The 22,530-nt window shown below is 42.4% G+C and overlaps 3 protein-coding genes across 4 annotated transcripts in view; 2 read left to right on the plus strand and 1 right to left on the minus strand.

Moving 5' to 3' along the window:
* eif2ak4 (eukaryotic translation initiation factor 2 alpha kinase 4) overlaps positions 1–4,551 on the minus strand; it is a 30,951-nt gene extending 26,400 nt beyond the window's left edge. The window contains exons 1-7 of the mRNA XM_030781436.1: positions 4,374–4,551; positions 4,136–4,251; positions 3,236–3,338; positions 2,638–2,811; positions 1,258–1,338; positions 702–844; positions 228–328 (exon numbers count right to left, since the gene is read on the minus strand). Coding sequence (XP_030637296.1) covers positions 228–328; positions 702–844; positions 1,258–1,338; positions 2,638–2,811; positions 3,236–3,338; positions 4,136–4,251; positions 4,374–4,502 — 847 coding nt within the window. The 5' untranslated portion in view covers positions 4,503–4,551. The remainder of the gene's footprint in view (positions 1–227; positions 329–701; positions 845–1,257; positions 1,339–2,637; positions 2,812–3,235; positions 3,339–4,135; positions 4,252–4,373) is intronic.
* Positions 4,552–8,421: 3,870 nt separating this feature from the next.
* actc1b (actin alpha cardiac muscle 1b) lies at positions 8,422–11,411 on the plus strand. 2 transcript variants are annotated; one of them, XM_030769119.1, is made up of 8 exons: positions 8,422–8,550; positions 8,806–8,934; positions 9,236–9,346; positions 9,444–9,528; positions 9,944–10,105; positions 10,418–10,609; positions 10,909–11,090; positions 11,268–11,411. In XM_030769119.1, exons 1-8 carry the CDS (start codon positions 8,422–8,424, stop codon positions 11,409–11,411), a joined length of 1,134 nt encoding a protein of 377 aa, XP_030624979.1. The 2 variants fall into 2 exon arrangements, with proteins under 2 accessions (XP_030624979.1, XP_030624988.1); XM_030769128.1 differs by lacking the exon at positions 8,806–8,934.
* A 2,795-nt stretch (positions 11,412–14,206) lies between these two features.
* arhgap11a (Rho GTPase activating protein 11A) lies at positions 14,207–21,721 on the plus strand. Its single transcript, XM_030787813.1, has 12 exons — positions 14,207–14,335; positions 15,378–15,448; positions 15,547–15,643; positions 15,737–15,993; positions 16,191–16,354; positions 16,622–16,762; positions 17,281–17,355; positions 17,877–18,050; positions 18,417–18,543; positions 18,951–19,059; positions 19,852–19,999; positions 20,217–21,721. The coding sequence occupies exons 1-12, from the start codon at positions 14,207–14,209 to the stop codon at positions 21,719–21,721; spliced, it is 2,997 nt and encodes a 998-aa protein (XP_030643673.1).
* The last annotated feature ends 809 nt before the right edge of the window (positions 21,722–22,530 follow it).

Genomic DNA, 22,530 nt, shown 5'->3' on the forward strand with positions numbered 1-22,530 from the left:
TTTTTCTTGTGCTCTGCCCTTCTCATTTTTGAGGAGGAGTGTGAAAGAGGAACCAAGAAAGCCTCTGGCATCTCACTTAATGAAACTGGCTTCTGTATACATGGATTTATTAGTTGAACTGTCTGTGACGAACGAAGCCCAGATTGATATGACAACAAACACTGCGGACAAGCCGACCTTCATCAGACCTTCAAGACCAACAACCAATCAGAGCTGCGGAAACTCACCGATACATTTCCCTCTGTGAACGATGACCTCTCCTAATAAGCTGCTGCTGAAGTGCAAAACCTCCTGTTGACGTTGGCTATCCTCACTGAAGGTATCCCGCCTAGCCAATGAGAAGACAGTGCTCAGCGGGTCACGCCGGGACCTTGCCAAAGCTAATAACATTTAACTAGAACATCTACTGAACAAAGGCTTTGCAACTAAACCACATAAAATATCTTTTATACTTTATTATTAAAAGACAGTGAAGTGTCTGACAGAGTTGCTGGACTACTAAGGAAAGGTGCAACTTTTTGGTGTCTGCCGATATAACTAAGCACTTTTTTAACTCACACACTAATCAGTAATTACCCTACTGTGTTGTAATATTAACTACTCGTGGCTTTTCACAAGGCTCTATTCCATAGTTCACGGTTTATGGGCGCTATAATGTAAATGGTGGTTTTGTTTATGATCTGGGAGACGGGAGGCACCACCTGTGGCGGGTACTGGACGTGGTGCGGCGTCGGTTGGGCAGGCCTTTCTTGTGCTCAGATAGCTCTGCAGGTGAGCCAGGTGTACTGGATATCCCCGGCGTTTGAGTGTCCGCAGGAGTCTGAGTTACACTGTCCAGCCGCTCCTGTTTCAACAGAAACAAAAACCCATCGCTAATTAACGTCACTGAAACGTGTGTATATACCTCTTCCACATATGGAACGGATGAATGTATGAGTGAACAAATGAACAAAGACAGGAATGAATGAACAAACAAAGGAATAAATGAACAAATGAGTGAACGAATGAGTGAATGGATGAGTGAATGAATGAGTAATGTGAGCTATTAAACATCTACAGACCTTAAGTACAATCACCTGTTTTCAACACTACACTTTTACAGCACATCACTTTCTCAAGGTGTTTTAAGGCGGTGATAAGCGACAGGGTAAGTTTCATACAACTGAAAACTTGATTAAATGAAATGTTTCCTTAAAATCACAAAGGATCACAAAGCACCGTTTCTTCACATCTTTCATGTCGGATGAAATCTTCTACCTGTTTGGCCATCTCCTTTTTCCTTTTCTCCTCCCTCTTCTCCTCTTCTCGTCTTTGGATCTCAGCAAGGATCTCGTTTTGCTGGAAGAAAAAAAAAAGGTAATTCATTACTGAGGCAATCATTACTCTAAAGCAAACACAGGCGGACAAGGACGGAACTCAAACCCTGCTTGTTCCTAACGGCATGGGCTAGGCCTCCAGTCTCTAGGTTAAGGCACCAACAATTTGTTAGTTTGCATAGTACAGTTTGACTGCCTTTCAATACACCTCTTGGCATTATTACAGCAAACATGTGTCAAGAATGTTAACTTAGCCCAGAAAATAAAGGCCTAAACAAGGCCTCTTATCACTCAGTGCTAAGGGTGGTACATGCATGCTCAAGAGAAGATTTTGAATGCGGATGCAAGAGTGTGCTTTAATAAGATTACTACGATGGCCTGACTTCTCCTTAAAAGCTTTCTTTGGTCTTTAGTCCTTACAGGATTTACACCACATTAAAATGATCTCCAGAGGTATGGGAATTGAATAGTCAGGCGAAGGGAACAGTCATTACAAACATTAGATTATCCTGTTAGTTCTCTATTAGAAACCAGTTTAGATAGCAAGTTAGCTCTGGTTTGGTCTCTGTATCTGTGTTTTATCATTATCTATCCTGTTCTCATACACATATTCCATATCTAAGTCAGGAACATCTTGCACACATAAACATTCCCAACACACATCATTCACACCACGCTCAACGACACACATCTGTCTCACTCTCACTAGCTGTCTCACTCTCACTTGCCCGCTCTGCTGTGCTCTCTGTTTCACACACGCGATACACTTCAGTCATTCTGTCTGTGTATACCATAAGACTAATATGTAAACCCTTCAGGGCTGTAAATCTTGTACCGACATGGAAATGAGTTTGTTTATCTGTTCTGTTGTGTACTTTGTCACGAGTCTCATCCGCGGTTAACTTAAACTTCCGCCTGTGAGTGCTTGCCGCGAGAATCTTTGTGTTTCACTACATTGCACTATTTGCTCTTCGTCTTAGACCAGTAATCCTCCTAAGGGTGTAGGTGTTCAGTCCATCTGGTTTGTCAAATTCCTAACATAGCTTCACACTCCATCTAAATAACAACTCATTCCAGTATCATTTCCCAAATCACAAATGATTATGATGAATTAAACTAATTTTTTTTGGTTTTACAGTTGGGAAATACCATTTAACTCAAAATTGTCATCGGTAGTCGGTGCCATAACCTTGAAAGTTCTCATTTTAGTCAAGTGTTTTGCACTCGTTACAGTAACATTTGTGTGACTATCACAGAGGGAGAGAAAAATCACGAGAACAGAGGGCTGAAAGGTTGCGTGCATTCCTCAGAGCAGACTTACCATCTGCTCCTGCTGTCTACGTTCCAGATCCATCTTCTGCCTCTCTGCCAGAGCGAGCTTCTCCTGCTGGCGCTGCTGGTTCTTCAGCATCTCCTCATGGAAGGAGCGCGAGGGAGGAACATTGTGCTCCGTCAGGAAACCCTGGACAAAGTCTGCCAATTCATAAATCATCACCTTGGAGAGAAGGAGGAGGACACAAAACGAGGATGAGAAACTCTAAGATGAACGAGAGAGAACGTGGTGTGAGGAGGTCTGATATCAGGACGGATAACTGTATACCATTAAGAAAAACGTTCTTGTGTATGGACGGAATCTATGCTGCATTCATGGAACCATTTTAACTCATATTTGATAACATCAGCGGGAACCACATCCACAATGTTTGGCAGATTGAAGGCTTGGAAAATCTAACAGTCACCAGCATTATCTTTTTGAGGGAAGTTCACTTTAATTAATCTTCACCGGCCTGGCATAAAGTTAAAGTCTGGCTCTACACTACGATATCATTCTCCACTCAAGACGCAAACTCAACCTAGACTAGTTTTAACCCATGTCTAGAAAACCCAGCAACAGCAAAGTAGTAGAATCAGCCCCTCACCTCCCCACATCGTTTCGCTGCTAGCTTGTTGAGTTCCTGCTGGAGGGTTTGAAGGTTGCCATTCGACAATCCTTTGGCATTCTTCAGCTCAAGCTTTGGGGGTCTTGATTCCAATGCAACACGTTATTTTGGATTTGAGGGGGAAAAAATAGTTAAAAAAAAAAAAAAAAAAAAAAGTCAAAAAGTTATTCATCAAATCAGAACACAAAGCAGTTGCACAGAACTGCGGGAGCATCGGTGGCTGTGGATGATATTTTATGAGTACTGGAAAACGTTGGAGATCCAACATAAATGACGATAAAAATTTATTAGGATAAAGACTGATGTGTTAAGCACAACGCAAATGAAATACATAATGAATTAAAAAGACAAATTACATAAATTTTGCATCGTTTCACAATCGTGTTCTCACCTTTAAAAAGTGTCTGTTTATGGCAATAACGTATTCTATTGGCTGTGGTAGCTGAGGCCAAATCGCTACCTCGTCTGCCCCCTGCGTCTTTAGCTACGGATGCTAATCACAACAATTTTTTAAAACTTCCCCAGAGGAATGCACGAGAGCTGCATTCTGTCGAGTTGTTTTAAAGTGAGAGTAAGTTGATGAAACGATGGAAAAACTCGAGAATCTTTCCTTTCCTAGAAACTGTCCCTTTGACTAATGCTATCAGACCAAATCGTGGCAAGCTACGCTCAAGCTCCGGAGCACCTGCTCCCTGCACATCACCGAGACGCAACAAATAGCTCGACTTCATACATGATTTACAACGTTGAATGGTCCTCACACGTCACACTAAGATAAAGTAAACATACACCTATCCATGCCTTTGAAGAGCTCCCGGGACTACAGTGGATTTCTCTGCATTAACTGTAACCCTAAGTGTTGCAAGACATTGGACTTACACATCGGGGTACTTTGGAGGGCATTTAACCTGCAAATCCACAGAAACGTAACTCTCTTGCCCATTGCTTAGCCCTTGGGGTCTCAGGGAAAGGTAAACCTCCGGTGGTCGTTTAATCTAAAAGGAAATCGAAGATATTGTATAAATACACTCAAGTACAATGCAATGTCCAAATGTTTCCAAATGTTTCCAAATGCAATGTTTCTTGTTACAGAATAGCCGTGTCGTGTTATTCCTACATTCCAGGGCTTTTTAGTCCGAATATCTTCAAAGTCGTCTCCAAAAATTGCTGCAAGTGCTTCAAGTTCATTTTCTTGCTGAACGGAATAGTCGTCGGTCCCATCTGGAGAGCTATGAGAACCACTCATAATGTTGCATGGAAGACATATCTTGCTCACACCCCTCTCAAATTAAATACTTTCTATTTATTCTTTCCGATACCGCATACCTACTGTATAGCTGAAAAGGTGAATATTAAAAAATAATTAATAAATACAGCCATAGCTGCAGTAAAACCGTTAAATAAAACTTCTGTAGCAGCTACACGCAATCACAACACAAGTTATCGTGTAGGCGCGTGGCAGTACTCGTCATGCCATGGCGTCGCATAGATGATGTCGTCATACTGCATACTTTCAAATACTGTGGAGAACCAAAGTTGACTCTAGAGGGCGGTAATGCCTTTTCAACAGTGCAACAACGACATGCAGTGTCATTTTCTCTGCTTGTGTTAGGTTTGTGTGAATGGGGCTTACCGCTAACAGTCGAATAACGTGACCAAATTAAAGGTTTACAGTGTCCAGTGGCAGAATTATCACTAGATAGACCTTATAACTTCACTTAGTATCGGCCTGCATCTCCCTACAATTTCAGTGAAAGGTTTTCACAACACAAAGAGAAATCGTTTCATGAATGATTCATTTTTACTCCCTACTCATAATGTTGTATTGTTCTGAAGCCCTATTCAAAATAAATTTTTAAGAAATATTTATGAGCTCATAATGATAGTGCACAATATTAGACTAGATTATCATAAAAGATTGACTGATTGATTGACTGATTGATAAAGAAATAAATAGTTTCATTTGAGAGGTGGGAAAGAGATTTAAAAACTCAGTAAGTGGCAACACCTGGTATCTGAATCTAAATCACTCTACTGAGAACACATTACACAGTTACTATTTTAAAACCAACCCTTTTGATAACGTTAATCCTGTTTTATCAGGTCAGCCTATCACTGGTGGACCTGTGATCTCAATTAAACTGCAAAGAGAATGCTGAACCATTACATCCACCTTCTATCTATGCAGATAGGGCAAAAACATCTAAAAATAGGCAGTCTCCACATCCAGCAGGACTGGCTCTAGAGGAGAAGAATGCTCTCACATAATCCAACTGTGACATAACTTGACAGGTTCAACAAATAACAGTCACTACATCTCCCTGCTTTAGTTCACAATCCCCACATCCCTTCAGATTGACATGGACTGTTCCACTATCAGACTCGGAGCTGTTAAAGTATGGATTACAAGAGCACTGTGGTATCACTCTAACATTCACATTCCAAACTCATAAGGATGGTCGTCAGTAAATGATTTCAGCCTCAAATGAAAAGGTATGAGGTTGGGAGGATGAAAAGCGTTCCAATTTCAGATGTAATCAAGATTTTCCATCCTAGATTTAGAGTATTTTGCAATGTGTTCAGTGATTTAAAACACTGAGTTAAAGAAGCTAAATTGGGAATGAAACCTATCAGGTAATATCCCACTACGAAGGTGTTGCTCACTGCATTGGACATGCTATTCAGGAGTCTCCATTCATTTCATTCCAAGAAAGGCATACAATCATTCTCGAAGAAAGGGGTATTTCCTGATAGGGTAAAGGAAAATCAGGGCAGTGATAGAGAGACGAATAAGGAACGCCATCTGCAAACTCAACACGGCGGCACCTCTCTGAAAGCGCTCTCACAACACCTGTTAGTCATCATGACCTTAAAAGGAGAGAACTGGACCAATCAGAGTTTGGCTAACAGCACCATTCGGCCAATCAGATTGACAGTGGGGAGTAAGGACCAGGCTGGCTGGCATTACCCCTCAGCTGTTCACCACGTTTAGGGCCCCCAACCCACATACCAATACACTGCCCCACTAACATATACAACATTCAGCGTGGGACACGGGGGGGGGGGGGGGGGGGGGGCCTAAAGGCCCCCCTAAAATATTTCCTTAACAAGATCCATCACACTTAGCAATAATCAAGCTAGCTTTATGAAGAGTCAATCATCTAGGGAGTTTAGTAGAGTGAGCCATAACATTCAGTGAACATGATCATGCTACTTAACACTCTGGGCATTTACTCTCATGTCCTGTTGTTTACGATCACCCACAATGATGTTTAAGATTTCCTTGGTTTCAGAATAACATAAACGTCTTTTCTTTGTTGTAACTCAAATATATTGTATTTATAGCTTACATCTCTTTTTATTTAATTGTTTAAACAGGTTTACGAGTGAATGTGTTAAACCTTGCCAAGACATTACAGGGCTTCTGATTCAACTGCCCCCCCCTCAAAAACAAACAAACAAACAAACAAACAAACAACAATAACAATAAAAAAATCAATTACATTCAATCCGAAACTGATGTTTCAGAAATTCCAAAATATTGCGTAATATGCAGTTCTGGGAATAACAGTGGGCAGAAACTCAAAATGCAAGAAGAAACCAATTCTTCGCATGCAGAAATCATGATTATGCAGCAAGTTTATTAAAAAGATTGCCAAATGCTGACTAAAAATTTTGCCCATTTAACAATATCATGACGGTACCAAAAAAAAAAAAAAAAGCAAACCTTGTTTTATTTTTGTAGCTGTCCTGGCATCTAATTTCAAGGAAGCATTCCTCCTCACTGGAGGGGTCCCAGACTGCCAGATCAGATACACTTACTTGTGGGGTGGGTTGTTTTCCTTTTTTTTTTTTTTTTTTAGAAGTTCTTATTTGGACTTGTGTGAACCCAGTGCTCCGCCCAGGACCCCTTAGGCCGGGTCTTATTTAAGGAGCAGGCTCACCCTTGCTCCTTGTCCCAGTGGAAGCATCAGTCTTGCGATACAACTTGGTGAGTGCATCTTACTGTGTGTTTCTGTGGAAGAGGTTACGTGTGTGTGCGTTTACTGACGATCAGTTGGGTCTCTCGTACTATCATGGGCAAAATGTTCGAGTTGCTGAGAGAGAGTAAGGGTACAGTTTTACTCGCTGACTAATGTCCTGTCAGGTGATAGCCAATGACTTAGGCAGAGCTTCGCAGGGGGTTTAGATAACAAGTTTTAACTGAACTACTATTGAAGTGGTCAGTGTTGTTGAAAGATGAAGTACATTCATTATACAAGTTCTAAAACTGTAAAAAAAAAAAAAAAAAGAAAGAAAGAAAGAAAGAATGAAAGAAAAAAACACATCATGCCGTTGAATACAAAGTCAGAGGAAAGCAATGAAAAGAATGACACAACAAATGCCAAATTGCTTTTGAGACGTTCTGAGAAATGATTCTGATCGTCCATCTCTCCTCACCAATTACGCTGGTAGAATTAGTAGTATTGTCACGGCATGGATATGTAATGAATGAAACCATTACCAACTAAGGGGCAAGAGGCCAGGCTGTAAACTAAGGTGTTACAATGTGCGGACAGCTGTGACAAGGCCTGTCTCTGGACAGGCACCAAACGCTGTCACAACTCAAATGCCGACTGACAAGGAGCCAAGAAAGGATTTATCATGGGGGTGTGGGGGGGTCTTGTACCTTAAAATAGCCAGCTGGTCTAAGTATCTGGAGTGGAACCTTTTTTGGCTCTGCCTCCAAAGTCTCTTGAAATATCATGCCCGGAGAGATGTTGTTTTCATGACCACAGAGAATACAAGGGAATTTAGATCTTAGACCTGAAACAAATAAACAATTAGGTTCCTCTGAGTATACACTTTTATCATTCTATTAAAATCATTATTTGGACAGTTAATGCAACTGGGTTCATTTTTATCATTTCTGATTTTAATCTAGTGGGATATCTAGTGGGGACTATTTATTATTTATTTATTAATTTATTCGATCATTCATTCATAATAAGGGCCATATCCAGTTCAGTTTAGCTGTATCTTAATGACAGACAAACTTAAAGTAGGCCACTGTCTTCCGTGTTTTTATTTCCTTTTCGACTTTTTCGTCTGCGTCTTTATCATGTTCATTCGTTCTTCGCTAACTGCGCCTTGTCCTCCGCAGACCACTCCAGAAAACCGTAAACATGTGCGACGACGACGAGACTACCGCCCTTGTGTGCGACAACGGCTCTGGCTTGGTCAAGGCTGGATTTGCCGGAGATGACGCTCCACGTGCTGTCTTCCCTTCCATTGTCGGAAGGCCCCGCCACCAGGTGTGCACACATTCATTAAACTCAGTTGAATACCATCGATGAAAATGTACGCTTATTTTCTATAACGCTAATCTACATAAATACCAACACTGGTGTGGCCAATAGGTCTACATCATTACAAATAGCTTGAGAACTTCATTACTCATTTTTGAGTATAATGATGTTGGTAGTGACTGTCTATGTACCAGTTAATTTTACTTCGTCGCGTAGAGAAGGGCCATCGATGTCTCCTGACTGTTCTCGTGTCTTTCTCAGGGTGTGATGGTGGGTATGGGTCAGAAGGACAGCTACGTTGGTGATGAGGCTCAGAGCAAGAGAGGTATCCTTACCCTGAAGTACCCCATCGAGCACGGCATCATCACTAACTGGGACGATATGGAGAAGGTGCGTCATTCTCTCACACGCGCCAATTCATTTCTACCTTTCTCCACGTGCAAATAGCAATCGAATATCTTAGAGTAGTAGTTTACGTGACAGAAACTGAGTTTAATACGAAATTAATCATGCGGTTTTTAACTCTGCTCAAATGGTCGATTTTGTGATTGACACGTTGGCAATAAATGCCAGTTGTCAGAGATATCATATAATCACAGTATCCATTATCGTTGTTATTATTATTACTGTTGTTGTTGTTGTTTACACATTGTTGAATGAATCTGAACTGATTTCATAATCCGATGTCCAGATCTGGCACCACACATTCTACAACGAGCTGCGTGTGGCTCCCGAGGAGCACCCCACCCTGCTCACTGAGGCTCCCCTCAACCCCAAGGCCAACAGAGAGAAGATGACCCAGGTACGCATCACTCCGTCCTGTAATTCCACTCCACGTCATCCGTTCGTCTGTTTATTTGTCCGGCTGAACTCATCGTGCTTTTCATGCTCCCCAACAGATCATGTTCGAGACTTTCAACGTGCCCGCCATGTATGTGGCCATCCAGGCTGTGCTGTCTCTGTACGCCTCTGGCCGTACCACTGGTCAGTATTAGCAAGCGCCTCACCTGTGTTTCCAAGTAAACGTTTGGAATGTAGAATATGAAGAACATGATAAATTAATTATGTCCAATGTGGAACTACTCGGTAAAAAAAGAAGGAATTATATATAATTAAATCTATAAAATTAGACATAGATATAGATAGATGGATGCGCATAAAATTAAACATGCAAGTTACATTCACACATGTTAGTTAGACCTTGGTTGTTCAGATGAGAGCTGGCAAGATTAATGACTGCTACATAACAGTGGATTAGCGGTAATCCTGCACTGGCAGTAGTGGGTGCACCACCTGTGGATATTGATGTCACCAGCATTGTTAGTTTACTATGTGCCACATAGTTGGATTAATACGACAATAGCAGCAAACAGTGCTAACCGAATACTGCCCTCTGCAGGTATTGTGCTGGACTCCGGTGATGGTGTGACCCACAATGTCCCCATCTATGAGGGTTACGCTCTTCCCCACGCCATCATGCGTCTGGATCTGGCCGGTCGTGATCTGACCGACTACCTGATGAAGATCCTGACTGAGAGAGGCTACTCTTTCGTCACAACCGGTGAGCGAATCTTGAATGACTTGAGGCTGTTCAAAAACTTAAAATATTTAAATGTAATAGACTCGTCTTTTTTGTTCTGTTTATAGTTAATTTGACATTTGCCTAAATGCGAAGTCATACTTGCAAATTACCGCCAAACGTAAAATATAAACGGATAAACTGAATAGTATATGTAGGCTATATATTCTTAATGAAACGTCATGGACGTAATTCATGTGTTGCGGTGCAGTCCGTCCTGTTTCGTGGCCTGTAGGCTACTTCTTCCTCACATTGTTGTTTCTAACATCGTCTTTTGAAACTTGCTCCCTTTAGCCGAGCGTGAGATCGTGCGTGACATCAAGGAGAAGCTGTGCTATGTCGCTCTGGACTTCGAGAACGAGATGGCCACCGCCGCCTCCTCCTCCTCCCTGGAGAAGAGCTACGAGCTTCCTGACGGCCAGGTCATCACCATTGGTAACGAGCGTTTCCGTTGCCCCGAGACACTCTTCCAGCCTTCCTTCATTGGTGAGTCAACTTTGTTTTCCAATATGCTCTATACCACATTCAGATATACAGCATTATAATAAAACAACTAATTACAGATTATTATTAATATATTAACATAGATTATTATTATTATTATTGTTATTATCTTCTGTATGCCATGCTCATGATTTTTGAATATGGTAATATTTTGGAGCCTAAACTCTCATATTTAACCAAATTCAGAGCATTCAGTTAAAATGTTTCCGGTGCATGTTACTCACTGCTCTCTCCTGCTTTAGCCTGTGTCCAAACTAACTGATATTGTCACGGTTTCTCAGGTATGGAGTCTGCTGGTATCCATGAGACCGCCTACAACAGCATCATGAAGTGCGACATTGACATCCGTAAGGACCTGTACGCCAACAACGTCCTGTCTGGTGGTACCACCATGTACCCTGGTATTGCTGACCGTATGCAGAAGGAGATCACTGCTCTGGCCCCCAGCACCATGAAGATCAAGGTAAGAAACGCAAACGCCTGAACTGACTGTCTAATCACAAAGGATTACATTACTTTATAGTTCTACCTGCATGTGTCAGTGGATTCAACTAGACTAACGAGTGATGGGGGGGGAAAAAAAAAAAAAGATGCGTCAGAGATGAAATGGTCCTCATCTCTCTCCTTTCTCCTCCTCTAGATCATCGCTCCCCCTGAGCGTAAGTACTCCGTCTGGATCGGCGGCTCCATCCTGGCCTCCCTGTCCACCTTCCAGCAGATGTGGATCAGCAAGCAGGAGTACGATGAGGCTGGCCCCTCCATTGTCCACAGGAAGTGCTTCTAAACCAACAACCTCCTTTCAGTCATACATTTGTACTGTTGTCATTTACTGTATATACATGTACTGTTGTAATAAAAATAGATAATTGTAACAGTACACCCCGTGGTCGTTGTCTTGATTTTACATGGAGAAATAAATATAATGTTACCATCTACATGCAGACTCATACTGAACTCAACCAAATCATAACCGTGCTTTTCACTTACATGAACACAGACTTTGTTTGCAGTAACTGACAGCTTTCTTACCAAATAAGGTGCAGTTAACCTCTCCAATATTGTGAGGGGCAAATCCTAGTACATTTTTCGCAGATTAACATTATTATTTTTTTCACAATAAATGGATGAAACTATATGGGTGGGTTTTCTCTGCACAATCTACTATTTAAAAAAAAAACTATTTCAATTGTTCATTTAAAAACAGGTAATAGTGAAACATGTAAGTTTTGAGAGTAGCACATGGTTTAGAACTGTAACACATGCAACTGGATTTCTCATACGCTGGTGCAACAGTGTCAGAGGTCAACCTGGCACTTACGATGAACTTGTGCAGTTTTCTTTGTTAAATGATACATATAAGTCAAAGATATCATTACTGATCGAGTCTGAGGAACAAAGTTTTGCATGTGTTTAGTTTGTTTGTTCTTTGGTGCAGAGACTCTTTGAGTGACTCTTGAGTATAGTGTTATGATGCTGGCACTGAGAACACCTCTCCGGGGGTCTATTTTAGATCTATTTTAGTTTGGCACAGTTTATTGGCTTATAGTTCACTCCTCTGGACACCACCATGGTCACAGCCAGCCAGTTTGTCATTCAGAAATATAGCTATTGCAGTTGGAACTACTGAGGAGTATATTCCAGCACTTCCTCTTATAGTTAAGTCAATTAAATGACAATGGGTCAAAGTACATTTCTCAGCTTACTTAAGTGTAATATTGTTATTGCTTCCAAAACTGACCAGTAAAGGGTTAATGAATTTTGGCCTAAGAAATTGATATGTCTCCTATGAGAAACACACACAGTCTACCATAATTCCATGGTCACCTGACCTTATCTATGGCTTTTTGGCTTCTGCTCTAGTGGTCACATGTCCAGAAGCGCTGTTGTGAAGATAACGTAATCATAGGCAAATTTTTGTAAGCCCAGCATGCAGAACCAGTTTGCTTTGTTTTAAGAGAACTCAGCCTAGCCATAGTCCTGCTGTGATTCCTCTTCTTTTTTTAAACAAAAAACAACCTCTCACACAAGAGGGAAGCGTTGTGTTTTGTTAACTCTGCTATAACATGTGGATCCCTATAAAAACTGTGAACATAACACCTCTTGAAAATTCCCAGTATTAGAACAAATAATACGACTAGTCAAAAAATAAATACTTAATCCTTCCATTTGTGAGGTAAACATGACATAATCATTATGATGAACAAAATGGTCTTACAACCTGTTATTGTTTCCATTGTGTTGTGAAAAAAACTCCTTCTGAACTGTAACGTGGATTAATGTTTATTTTCTTTCCTGACAAGAATTGGAAAAGGTTTCTCCTGCTACAAGTCACTGAACTAGAATAACAGGTCGCTTTTATTGAAAGACACTCCCGGGGAATTAAGGTTAAAATGTACAGGCATGGGATTTTTGTGGTTCCGACCAATTAGGTGAAGGTGGCATTTCCCCCAGCGGTAGACGGCTGTCTGCCAATTGGCATTGATTTACAAGAACGTACAGTAGTATGTTTTGTGCTGCTACAGTCTATAGGTACCTACACATGTCTCAAACATCGCTGTCAACCCTGTCTTGTCTAGGTATTACAAGGTATTTGTCAAAATCAGCACAGCTGCATGAAGTATATATGATTTGATGTCAAATTCTTCATGAACTTTTTTTTTTTTTTTACCTTTTTTCCTGTATGTATTCCAGTTATATGGACTCGAGGAATATATACTGTGGAGTACTTAAAGACGTGGAGCAATTTAAAGACACAACTTTCCAAAATTAGCGCTTATGGTTAACTGGACGATGAACACGGAGACAAATATGCTATGGGACTGTGTATTACTCACTGATATTCACTTCTTCAAGTAGTTAGAGTAAAACCTGATTATTTGCTGTAATCTGTTCCTTGGTGCCTTAAGTGTAATATTCGTTCTTGTTACCTATAGTGGGTGGGGTTGTCCTAGTATGGGACAAACAGTACATGTGACACATGGGACCAGCGTACAACCAATCACAAGACGAATTCCTTTACGGCTTCGAAATTTGAACATTACGTGGCCAATCGTGTTAGAGCAGATTGGGTGAGCGCTCCATTTTGAAAGACAGCTATGGAGAAAACAGAGAGGAGTCGAGTAGTTTAATATTGTGAGGTACTACAGTTGCCGATGTATTTGATTTAACTAATGTTACTCGCTTAATCAGAGTATGGTAGAAGTAAACCTAGTAAAGAAAGCAGAAACAAAATGTTGAATAGGTAGCTCCTCAAGTGTAATTTATTTTTACGATTTCGGTGGCTGGCTACATTCCAAGCCAAGTTAGCTAGCAAACTAACTTTTATAGCTAACGGCAACGAACGTTAAAGGGATAAGAATATGAGTAATGTTCTCAATGCTAACATAACATAGCGATTATTTACACGGTTTAAGACGAAAACTGTACCGGAGTGTTTGTATTGTTAAAATATTTTAATAGTTTCCCGTGTTTGTTTTACTGTAACGTTCGAGAACCGCGATTCCTGGCTGGAGCTGACCAGCTAGCGAGACAGGTTTTAAATTACTCGGTCACACTTGATAAAACTCTGAATTTGCCAAAATGAAAGTTTTAGAGAGAAACGTTGTGCGATTGGTAGTTGTGCAGCACCTTCGTGCAACTTACGGGATCAAGACAAAGAACTGGAACAAAAACAAATCTAGCTGCAACAAATTGACAGCTGGGAACTCGGTAAGTCAGATATTTCGGTAATTCAGAAGTACGTTAACCCCACATCTGTTGCAAATACAGATCCAATGTATTGCTGTTGTTCATTGACCATGTTTGTATGTGAAGTGACGCTAAATGTTCGTTGGTGAAAGTTCACAGTGGCTGCACAAAACTTTCGATTGTAAACTTTTATTGTTTACTCGGATAACGATACTTGGTTAATCCGTTTCGTCCTGGCCCTTTGCCACTTAAGCGTGGACAAATTAGCACTTTTTGTCGCAAAAGCGTGACCACGCCAAATGGTGCAATTACTCAGTTTCCTATTTTTGTGTCATGTGGTTTTCCAGTCATAGTTTAGAGCGATTGCATCAGTGATTTAAATATGATGAGACTAAGGAAGTATTTAAAATGGATTAAAGATGCTAATATACAGCACAGTGTCGTTTAAGTGTTTTCCTGTTGTGACTGATCGTTTGTTATTTTCCGTTAGAGGTTGTTAGACTGATATCAAGTTAGGAAACAACAAAGAACCCACTTGTGTATTGGATCGTGATTTTTGCAAGTGCTTAAATTGGCTGACCTGAGAATAATTCAATAATTTATATTTACATATAGCCGTTTTGTCTTGTTTTTCCAAAGTGTACCCTGATCAGTGGAAGCAAATCCACACTAATTGAGTTAGAAGGGCAGTTATTTTAAAGTTCGTTACTTTTCAACTGAACAAAGTGTGTGATTGTTCTTACGTTTTTTTCCCTCCTAAAAGAGTCTGTGGTATGCACTGTGTTTTGCAGTCCTAACTGTTAGATCAGGTGAGCTTTCAAACGCTCGTGTGCCTGGAGCCATGAAATGTCTGTCATAAAGAGGAGCTTTTCTCTTAATGAATTATGTTCATGTGCTGACTTGTTGAGTTTGGCTATTTGCGTGGTAGGAGCAGGCGCCTGGTTTTAATCCAGGTATGGCTCATAGAATGCAGCTCACTACGGATCCTGTGAAGTCCCACAGTATGTTTAGATGGTGATTTTCAAATGATTATTGTTATTATTTTGTTTGTTTGTTTTCTTAGGTGAAGGTTTTTGGCGTTCCACTGGACTGTCTCCCACACTGTCATGTGTTAGATTACGGAGACATACCTTGGTAAGAGGCTATACTAGCATATAACTTTGATTTTTCTTCCTTGTTGAAAAGTTTTTCAAACTGCCTCATCTTTATTTATTTATTTGTTTGTTTAAAAGCTTCCTGGTCGATTCCTGTACCACTCTCTTGGTACATATCCAGACGGAGGGTTTGTTTAGAAAATCAGGCTCTGTGGTGCGTCTGAAGGGGCTCCGGGTGAGTGATGACTCTATCTGACCTTGCTTTGTGTGGAGAGACCTTGACCCTTGGCCCGTTTGAACACTGGCTGTATTGTTACCCAACCCACAGGCTAAGCTGGACCAGGGTGAGGACTGTCTGTTCACAGCTCTCCCCTTGGACGTCGCCGGGCTTCTGAAGCAGTTCTTCCGAGAGCTTCCGGAACCCATCGTGCCCACAGAACTCCACAGCGCCCTGCTGAAGGCCCAGGAGCTGCCCACTGAGGAAGAGCGGACCAAGGCCACGGTGCTCCTGTCCTGCGTGCTGCCCGACAGAAACTTGAACAGCCTGCGCTACTTCTTCGGTTTCTTAAAGAGCGTCGCTGAGAGGTGAGCGTGAAAAGGATTTGTCTGTCTGTCGCCTCTGTGTTATGCAAATTCATGCTAATTTACCCCCCAGACCAGACCAGACCATTGTAGCTCAGTGGACTGCTTTTTTTAGTAAGACTGAAATGTAGTTCCATGGTACGACAATACCATTTGGATGATTTTCATTGTTCTCACTGATTTTGCACGGGCGTCTGTAGATCTGCAGATAACAAAATGGACAGCAGCAACCTGGCAGTCATCTTTGCTCCAAACCTTCTTCACTGTGGAGAAGGCACAGAGAAAATGAATGCCAACACAGAGAAGAAACTCAAGCTCATGGCAGCTGTGGTGCAGTGCTTCATCGAAAACGCTCAGGATTTGGGTAAATCTCTAAGACCATCCATCTCAGTCTCTGTGAAATAACAACCGGTGAACTGCGTTGGTTTGTTTGTTTTACTTGGGCCCATTTAAAGACATGTTTAGCTTTGGCTTTAATATATATGTGAAGTATCAGTTCTGCCCATTTAATTTGAGAAATGTTGCAAGGTGCCAGGAGAGTATTTTAAATGTGTCAGTACAGGGTTACAACTGGGCTCACTTGAAACTGTTGCATAGCCTCTTTAATTATATATCCGTGTGTGTGTGTCAGGTGTGGTTCCACAGTTCCTCCTGGAGAGAGTCCCAGCCATGCTTGGCTGTGAGGCTGGAGTTCTCTCACCGTCAGCCGAGGGTCAGGAGGAGAGGAACACAAACTCAGGAGTCAGAATGAGCTGCAGGCGCAGTTTGGGAGGTGAGAACTCAGTGAGAGTGAATTTCAAATGATTACTCGTACCCCTTTTCTACCAACAGGGAACGGGCTTCATTCTGGTTTGCACGCCAAATTTTGAACCGTTCAGACCATTTCGACAAAAAATAAATTGGTTCAGAACCTGAAAAGTTGGTTCCCAGCTGGTTTTGCCAGTGTGAACCGTTCTTTACTGCCGTCGTGCATTGTGCATCGCCCTCTGTCGATGACGCATCCTTGATTACAATGGTTCGGCTCGAAACTGGTGGAATCACAGGCTGGTTCGCTACAGGGCACCAAGGTTCAAATAATCCTGAATGGAACCGGTTCAAGAACCCGTTCCCTGTTGGTCGCAAAGCGGTATCAGTTCTCCTTTGGCCTATGCTGAGTTAACAGTATGAGGGACTTTTTTTTCTTTTTTTCTGGGAGTTGAGTGGTTGTATTTTTTATATTATTCAAGCACAGACCTTCATACCTGACCTCTGCAGGTGTTGATGGATGAATGAGTTTTGTTTGTGTTCCAGATATGGTAAATGGAGCACTGACTAAGTTAAAATCTAGTAGAACCCCTACAAATACACCTCAGTCTAACCAAGCAGGTATGTAATCAGGTCAGAAGTGACTGCACGCACGCCAGATGCACGTAGGTAACGCCTCGGACGCCATCCACACGCACGCTTGTCCCCGTAAATCAACCGCTCGCTAATGATTTTCCTCAATCTGACGCCTGTGACAATAATCTCAGTGGCAATTGAGACAAAAAAAAAAGAGAGAATGCAAAGATGTCATAAATTCTGGAATGAATTAAGTCATGCTTGCGGTTGTGAGTGACGAACGTTAGAAACATCTTGCCAATGCAGTATCTTCTCCCTTGTTCTTGACCTGCTTGCATAGCAGAATACATATAGGATGCTAATTCTTCCTTCCTTTGCTTCTACTTGCTTTTAGCGCTACCGTACTTCAGAAAACTGAGCAATCGTTGCAATGATTCAGAAGATGAAGCCGCTTTTTTTTTGTTGTTTTTTTTTGTGGCATGACTTTCCCTCTGCCCTTCACGGCCTGTTATGTCCTTACGTCCTGTTTAAAACTTGTTGCTGAAACTCGACCTTTTTTTCTCTAGTCTTTTCCTCAGCCACCCCTGTCATAATGACGCCAAACTCTAAACGGAAACTGCCGTCAGAGTCGAGCCAGAGTTACGGCTTCTCCAACAAGAAGCGCAGATCCATCAAAAAGAACCTGGGCCTGGAGCTTCTGCCCAACGCCCTGTTTGGAGCCAGCTCCACACCTGGATCAGGTACGGTCGGGATCAGACGTTTGAGCTTTCAACGCGTTCGTGGTCGAGTTGACTCTGTAAGAAGGGATCCTGAATTAACACTTGTTTTAGCTAAACATGACCGACTGTTTTGGACAATGAGTAATGCTGCTGTTAGTAATGATACTTTTAGGATTCTTGTGGAACTACAAACGATTACGGGAAATGGTATTACTGTGTTTTTAAATGTTTGGTCTTTCTGAATATTTTGTAGTGCATAGTGCCTCATGAACTTTGGACTCCTCCCAAAACGTGTCCTCATCGACGAATTCTTGTGGAACTACACTGATTATGGGAAATGATATTACTGTGTTTTTAAAATGTTTGGTCTTTCTGAACATTTTGTAGTGCATAGTGCCTCAGGAACTTTGGACTCTTCCCAAAACGCGTCATCGTCGACGAGGATGACTACCAGACAGTGTGCGAGCACAGCCAGGAGAAAGAGCAAGAGACTGAGCTACAGAAACATCAGCAGGTACGCCAGTACACTCGTCCTGCCCACGCCACGTCACGCCAAAGCCAGCTCTTAAAGAGAAGTCCACCCTGGGTGACAACATGGGCGCGTTTAGCCAATTACGTCCATGCAATTACACAGTCAAACGCAGTTTTTCTGGTACATGATTTTAACAGATGAATATTTACCCCTGGACATTTGTTTATTTGTTGAATTCCTTTAAATCAGTGTCAGTGGATTTTACGTCCTTATGGCAAAGGAGAGTTTCTGGTAAAAGGCGTAAAGAGCGCAGTATGCACCAAAAAAAAAAAAAAAAAAAGGATATAAAGGGTTTATATCTTCTTCAAACGGTTAAAACAGTTTAAAAAAAAAAAACGCTTTTCTTTATGAGGACGTGTCTGTAAATGTGTACATCGGGGCCGTTTCAGAGTGGAGTCTGGGAAGGCGGGCTGTTTCTCTCCCCGCGTGACGAAGAAAGAGGCGGCGAGGAAGTCCCTGCGTCTGCGCTTTAGCTTGGGCAGAAGCAGCAGAGACTCTGTAAGTTAACAGCCTCTTTCCTAATGTGCACCTCTACCAAGGACTGCACCGCAAATCCAACACCAGTGACCCTCCAGTCCTAGTCGTCTCCGTTAATGCCAACACTACCGTGCATGTTTTATGTATGATTCTGCATAATGGCACTTTCTGATTGTGGGATGTCATTCTTCTTCTTAGCTGCCCCGTATTAATTGTTGCACGTAATTTTGGTTTTTAAATAGCCTGGCATTTACCAAGTCATGGCGTATGACAATGTCATGGATGTAACCCAGTCAACGGGGCTTAATCATAAGAGTTTTTAATATATTTTAAATCACTAAATCTACACTAATGTCTGTATACATTGACTTTGGGGATACAGTGTACTTATGGATGATTTACTAAAATATCTAAAATATCTCTCATCCAATGTTGTGACATTGGTGTATGAAGAGGATTTGTACTTAATATAAAGCTGCTTTATATGGATCTGTAGGACAATAAAACACTTTTTAAAAGAAATGAAACTTTTTTATGTATAGCGTTTTATCATATTATTTCCTGGTTTGGGATTTTGGGTTGGTCTTTAAAGTTGATTTGTATTTTTCACAATACTGAAATGTATAATATCTACTAAAATAAAAAAAAGCATTATTAACATTTCCATCATTTAGTGTGTTTTTGTAAGAGAGAAACGTGTCTAGATTTCCATATTTTAAAAAAGATCGTAGGGTCAGAACTTGAGAGGTAGAAGGTCATTAAGGTCAGAGGGCGTTGCCTGGAAATAAAAAATGGGTGCCTCTATTCCAACAGAGTGTCATTTCACATTCAATTCCGGTGCCAAAAGGATCAGAAACCATTGGTTGGCGCCTAGCAACACAAGAAAGCGTCACCGCTTTTCATTTCACCAAAGACACTGCTTTTAGTCCAACTGTTTTAAGAGACAAGAGCGCCACCAAAGGTCAGTATCCTTACAGTTTTCCATATTCATTTTATCATCGTTTATGAGCAGTTATTTTGTCCTGTACCTTGATGAATGTGTTGTACTGATTGGTTTTCATCTTTTGCAAATGAATGTATGGGTTTGTGTCTAAGTATACCTTTCTGGCATACGGCCTTTACATTTAATTGGTTGTCTGTCAAAGCGATGTCCTGTTATTGCCATCTCTGCTTCACAGGCTCCAAGTACATCAGTAAATCAGAGGACAACCTGCTGACCCCTCAGTGCGACATGGCCGCCCACCGCTCCTCCTGGAACGGAGAGACTCCGGACGAAGTCCAGGCCTACGGAGGAGACTCCTTCTCCGACACACCCATGAGCGCCTGTCTCAAGGTTAACTACAGCTCAGAACCCGCCATCGTCGTTAGCAAACCTCCCATAATGAGTCATATCCCAAAGTCGCTCTGCTGTGCCACCAGCGCCGAGAGCGTAGGCAGCTCCGAGTCCCTCGGTAACAGCCAAGCCGAGACCTGGACCGGAACCGGTCCCACCCTACTTAAAATCAAAAAAGCCTTCAGCGAGTCAGGCAGCGACCTGCACGCAGTCATACAGAACCACGGGGGCCGTTCGGAGACAGCTGGTCAGAAACGGGTGGAGGCAGTCATCGCAGATGACTCCGTTCTCTCTGAGACCCCGTTGCGAAAGGAGCGCTCGCACAAGATCACCGAAGCGTCCAGAGAACCCGTGGCCGAGGATCAGAACGTGACGTTCGGGCAGATAGAAATCGTACCTCTGTCTCCCTTGCATCTAAACTCCACCCTCTTTGAAACCGGGCTTTCGGGCAGCTCAGCTCTGACAGAGAGAACCTGCGACGGTTTCCCGAGCGCCGAGGGGGAAAGCACGGTCTCCTCTGTGGACGACGAGGCGGCGGAGCCCACGAACTGCAGCAGGCTGGTCGACGCCCTCGACATCCAGAGCCCGGCGTCCTTCAGACTGAGCCCCTTCAGAGGTGTTCAGTCCACCCCGTGCAACGCCAAAGAGCACGCTCAGAACCTTAACACTTCATCGCGTAGTCTGACCCAAGAGTCCGCGCGAGAAGACCAGACGTTCACGTCTCCGAGGCAACAGGTGACGCGCGCGCGGAGCGACCAGGCCGTCGCGCTTGCCGCGGAAACGCGGCGGCTGAGGGTGGCGGATCACGTCCAGCGATTCAACATGATGACTCTGAACTCGCCCAGAGCGAAGGTCTCCAGGTCGCCGCTCAAGTTCCAGCGAACGCCTGTACGCCAGTCCGTGCGGAGGATCAACTCCCTCGTGGGGGAGAGGAAGCAATGCACGACGCAGGAAGAACACTGTGTCTCTCAGAGGGCTCCGGTCATGAAAGCAGTCAGTCTGGAGAGTGGTCTGTGTACAGGGACACAGCTGCAGGCTAACGCCACAGAGGATCCGACCCAAAACCCGAAAAACATGGGGAACCCTTCCAAAACCAGACCCCCGGTCCTTCCCAGGAAACCTTCCGCGCGGTTGGCCGTAAAACAGTGCGCTCTTGGAGACGTGACCAATACGGTTCCGCCGAGAGCGAAAAACGACCTCCCCGAAACTACCGTCAGCGCTCCGCTCGAGCCCCCCAAATCTGTTCTGAGTCAGGTTACTGAGAGAGACACGAGCCGGTACCGCGGATCGCCCAAAAACCCTCTGGTGGAGGGCAGATTAGTCTCCGTCTGCAGACCCATAGACCTCTGAGTCTTTCCAGGACCACGTTTAACCTGTACCAACCCTGCTTGACTCAACTGTACGACTTCAAACGTTTCCTTTCTTGTCGCTTTCATACATCTCACTTATTTCAGGGGCCTTAATTTATTTTTTGCTAGATTTTGAGCCATCTTTAATATATATTACGATTACTGTTGGAAAGGGGTGAGTGATTGTGGGTTATGTTCATGATTGTGTTAGGATGTTAGGTGAATGCTAAAGAGTTTCTCAGTGGATGTTTGGAGGTTGGGTCAGTACAGAGTGAAAGAGTGAGAAAAATGACATGTGATATACTTTGCTTTGGTGTTCAGTAGTGAAGAGGTAGGATTTGAATGTTGAAATCAAGAGGTTCGTGAGAGTGTAACTTTATTACAAGCTGTCTATTTATTACATTCCAGTTCTCTGTTTAATTATCTCAAAGAAAGATGAAGATTTGTCATTTAAAAAAAAAACAAACAAAACAAAGCTGATTCTCTGAGAGCAAAGTATCAAGCAGTATTATGTTTTTTTCGTCTTTATATGCTGCCTTTTCAGAACAGTTCAAATATTTGAATGCATTTTGTATTTTTTTTTCTCCCTTTCTGCTTTATAAAAACCATTCCCCACATCAGTCTTGTCCTGTGCTTGTTGTATTTTCCACTTTACACCACCAGGGGGCATGGTAGGTCTGTCAATGGGGAAGTTTTGTTTTCTCCTGATAGAGACAGCTCTCAGATCATGAGAGCAAAGTGTCCAAAATATGTATTTAAACAATAATAGGACAGTATGCCACTCTGTTGTCTGAAATAATTATTTTGAAG

Source organism: Chanos chanos, chromosome 1 (assembly GCF_902362185.1).
Source record: "Chanos chanos chromosome 1, fChaCha1.1, whole genome shotgun sequence".
In the NCBI taxonomy this organism is placed as follows: Eukaryota; Metazoa; Chordata; class Actinopteri; order Gonorynchiformes; family Chanidae; genus Chanos; species Chanos chanos.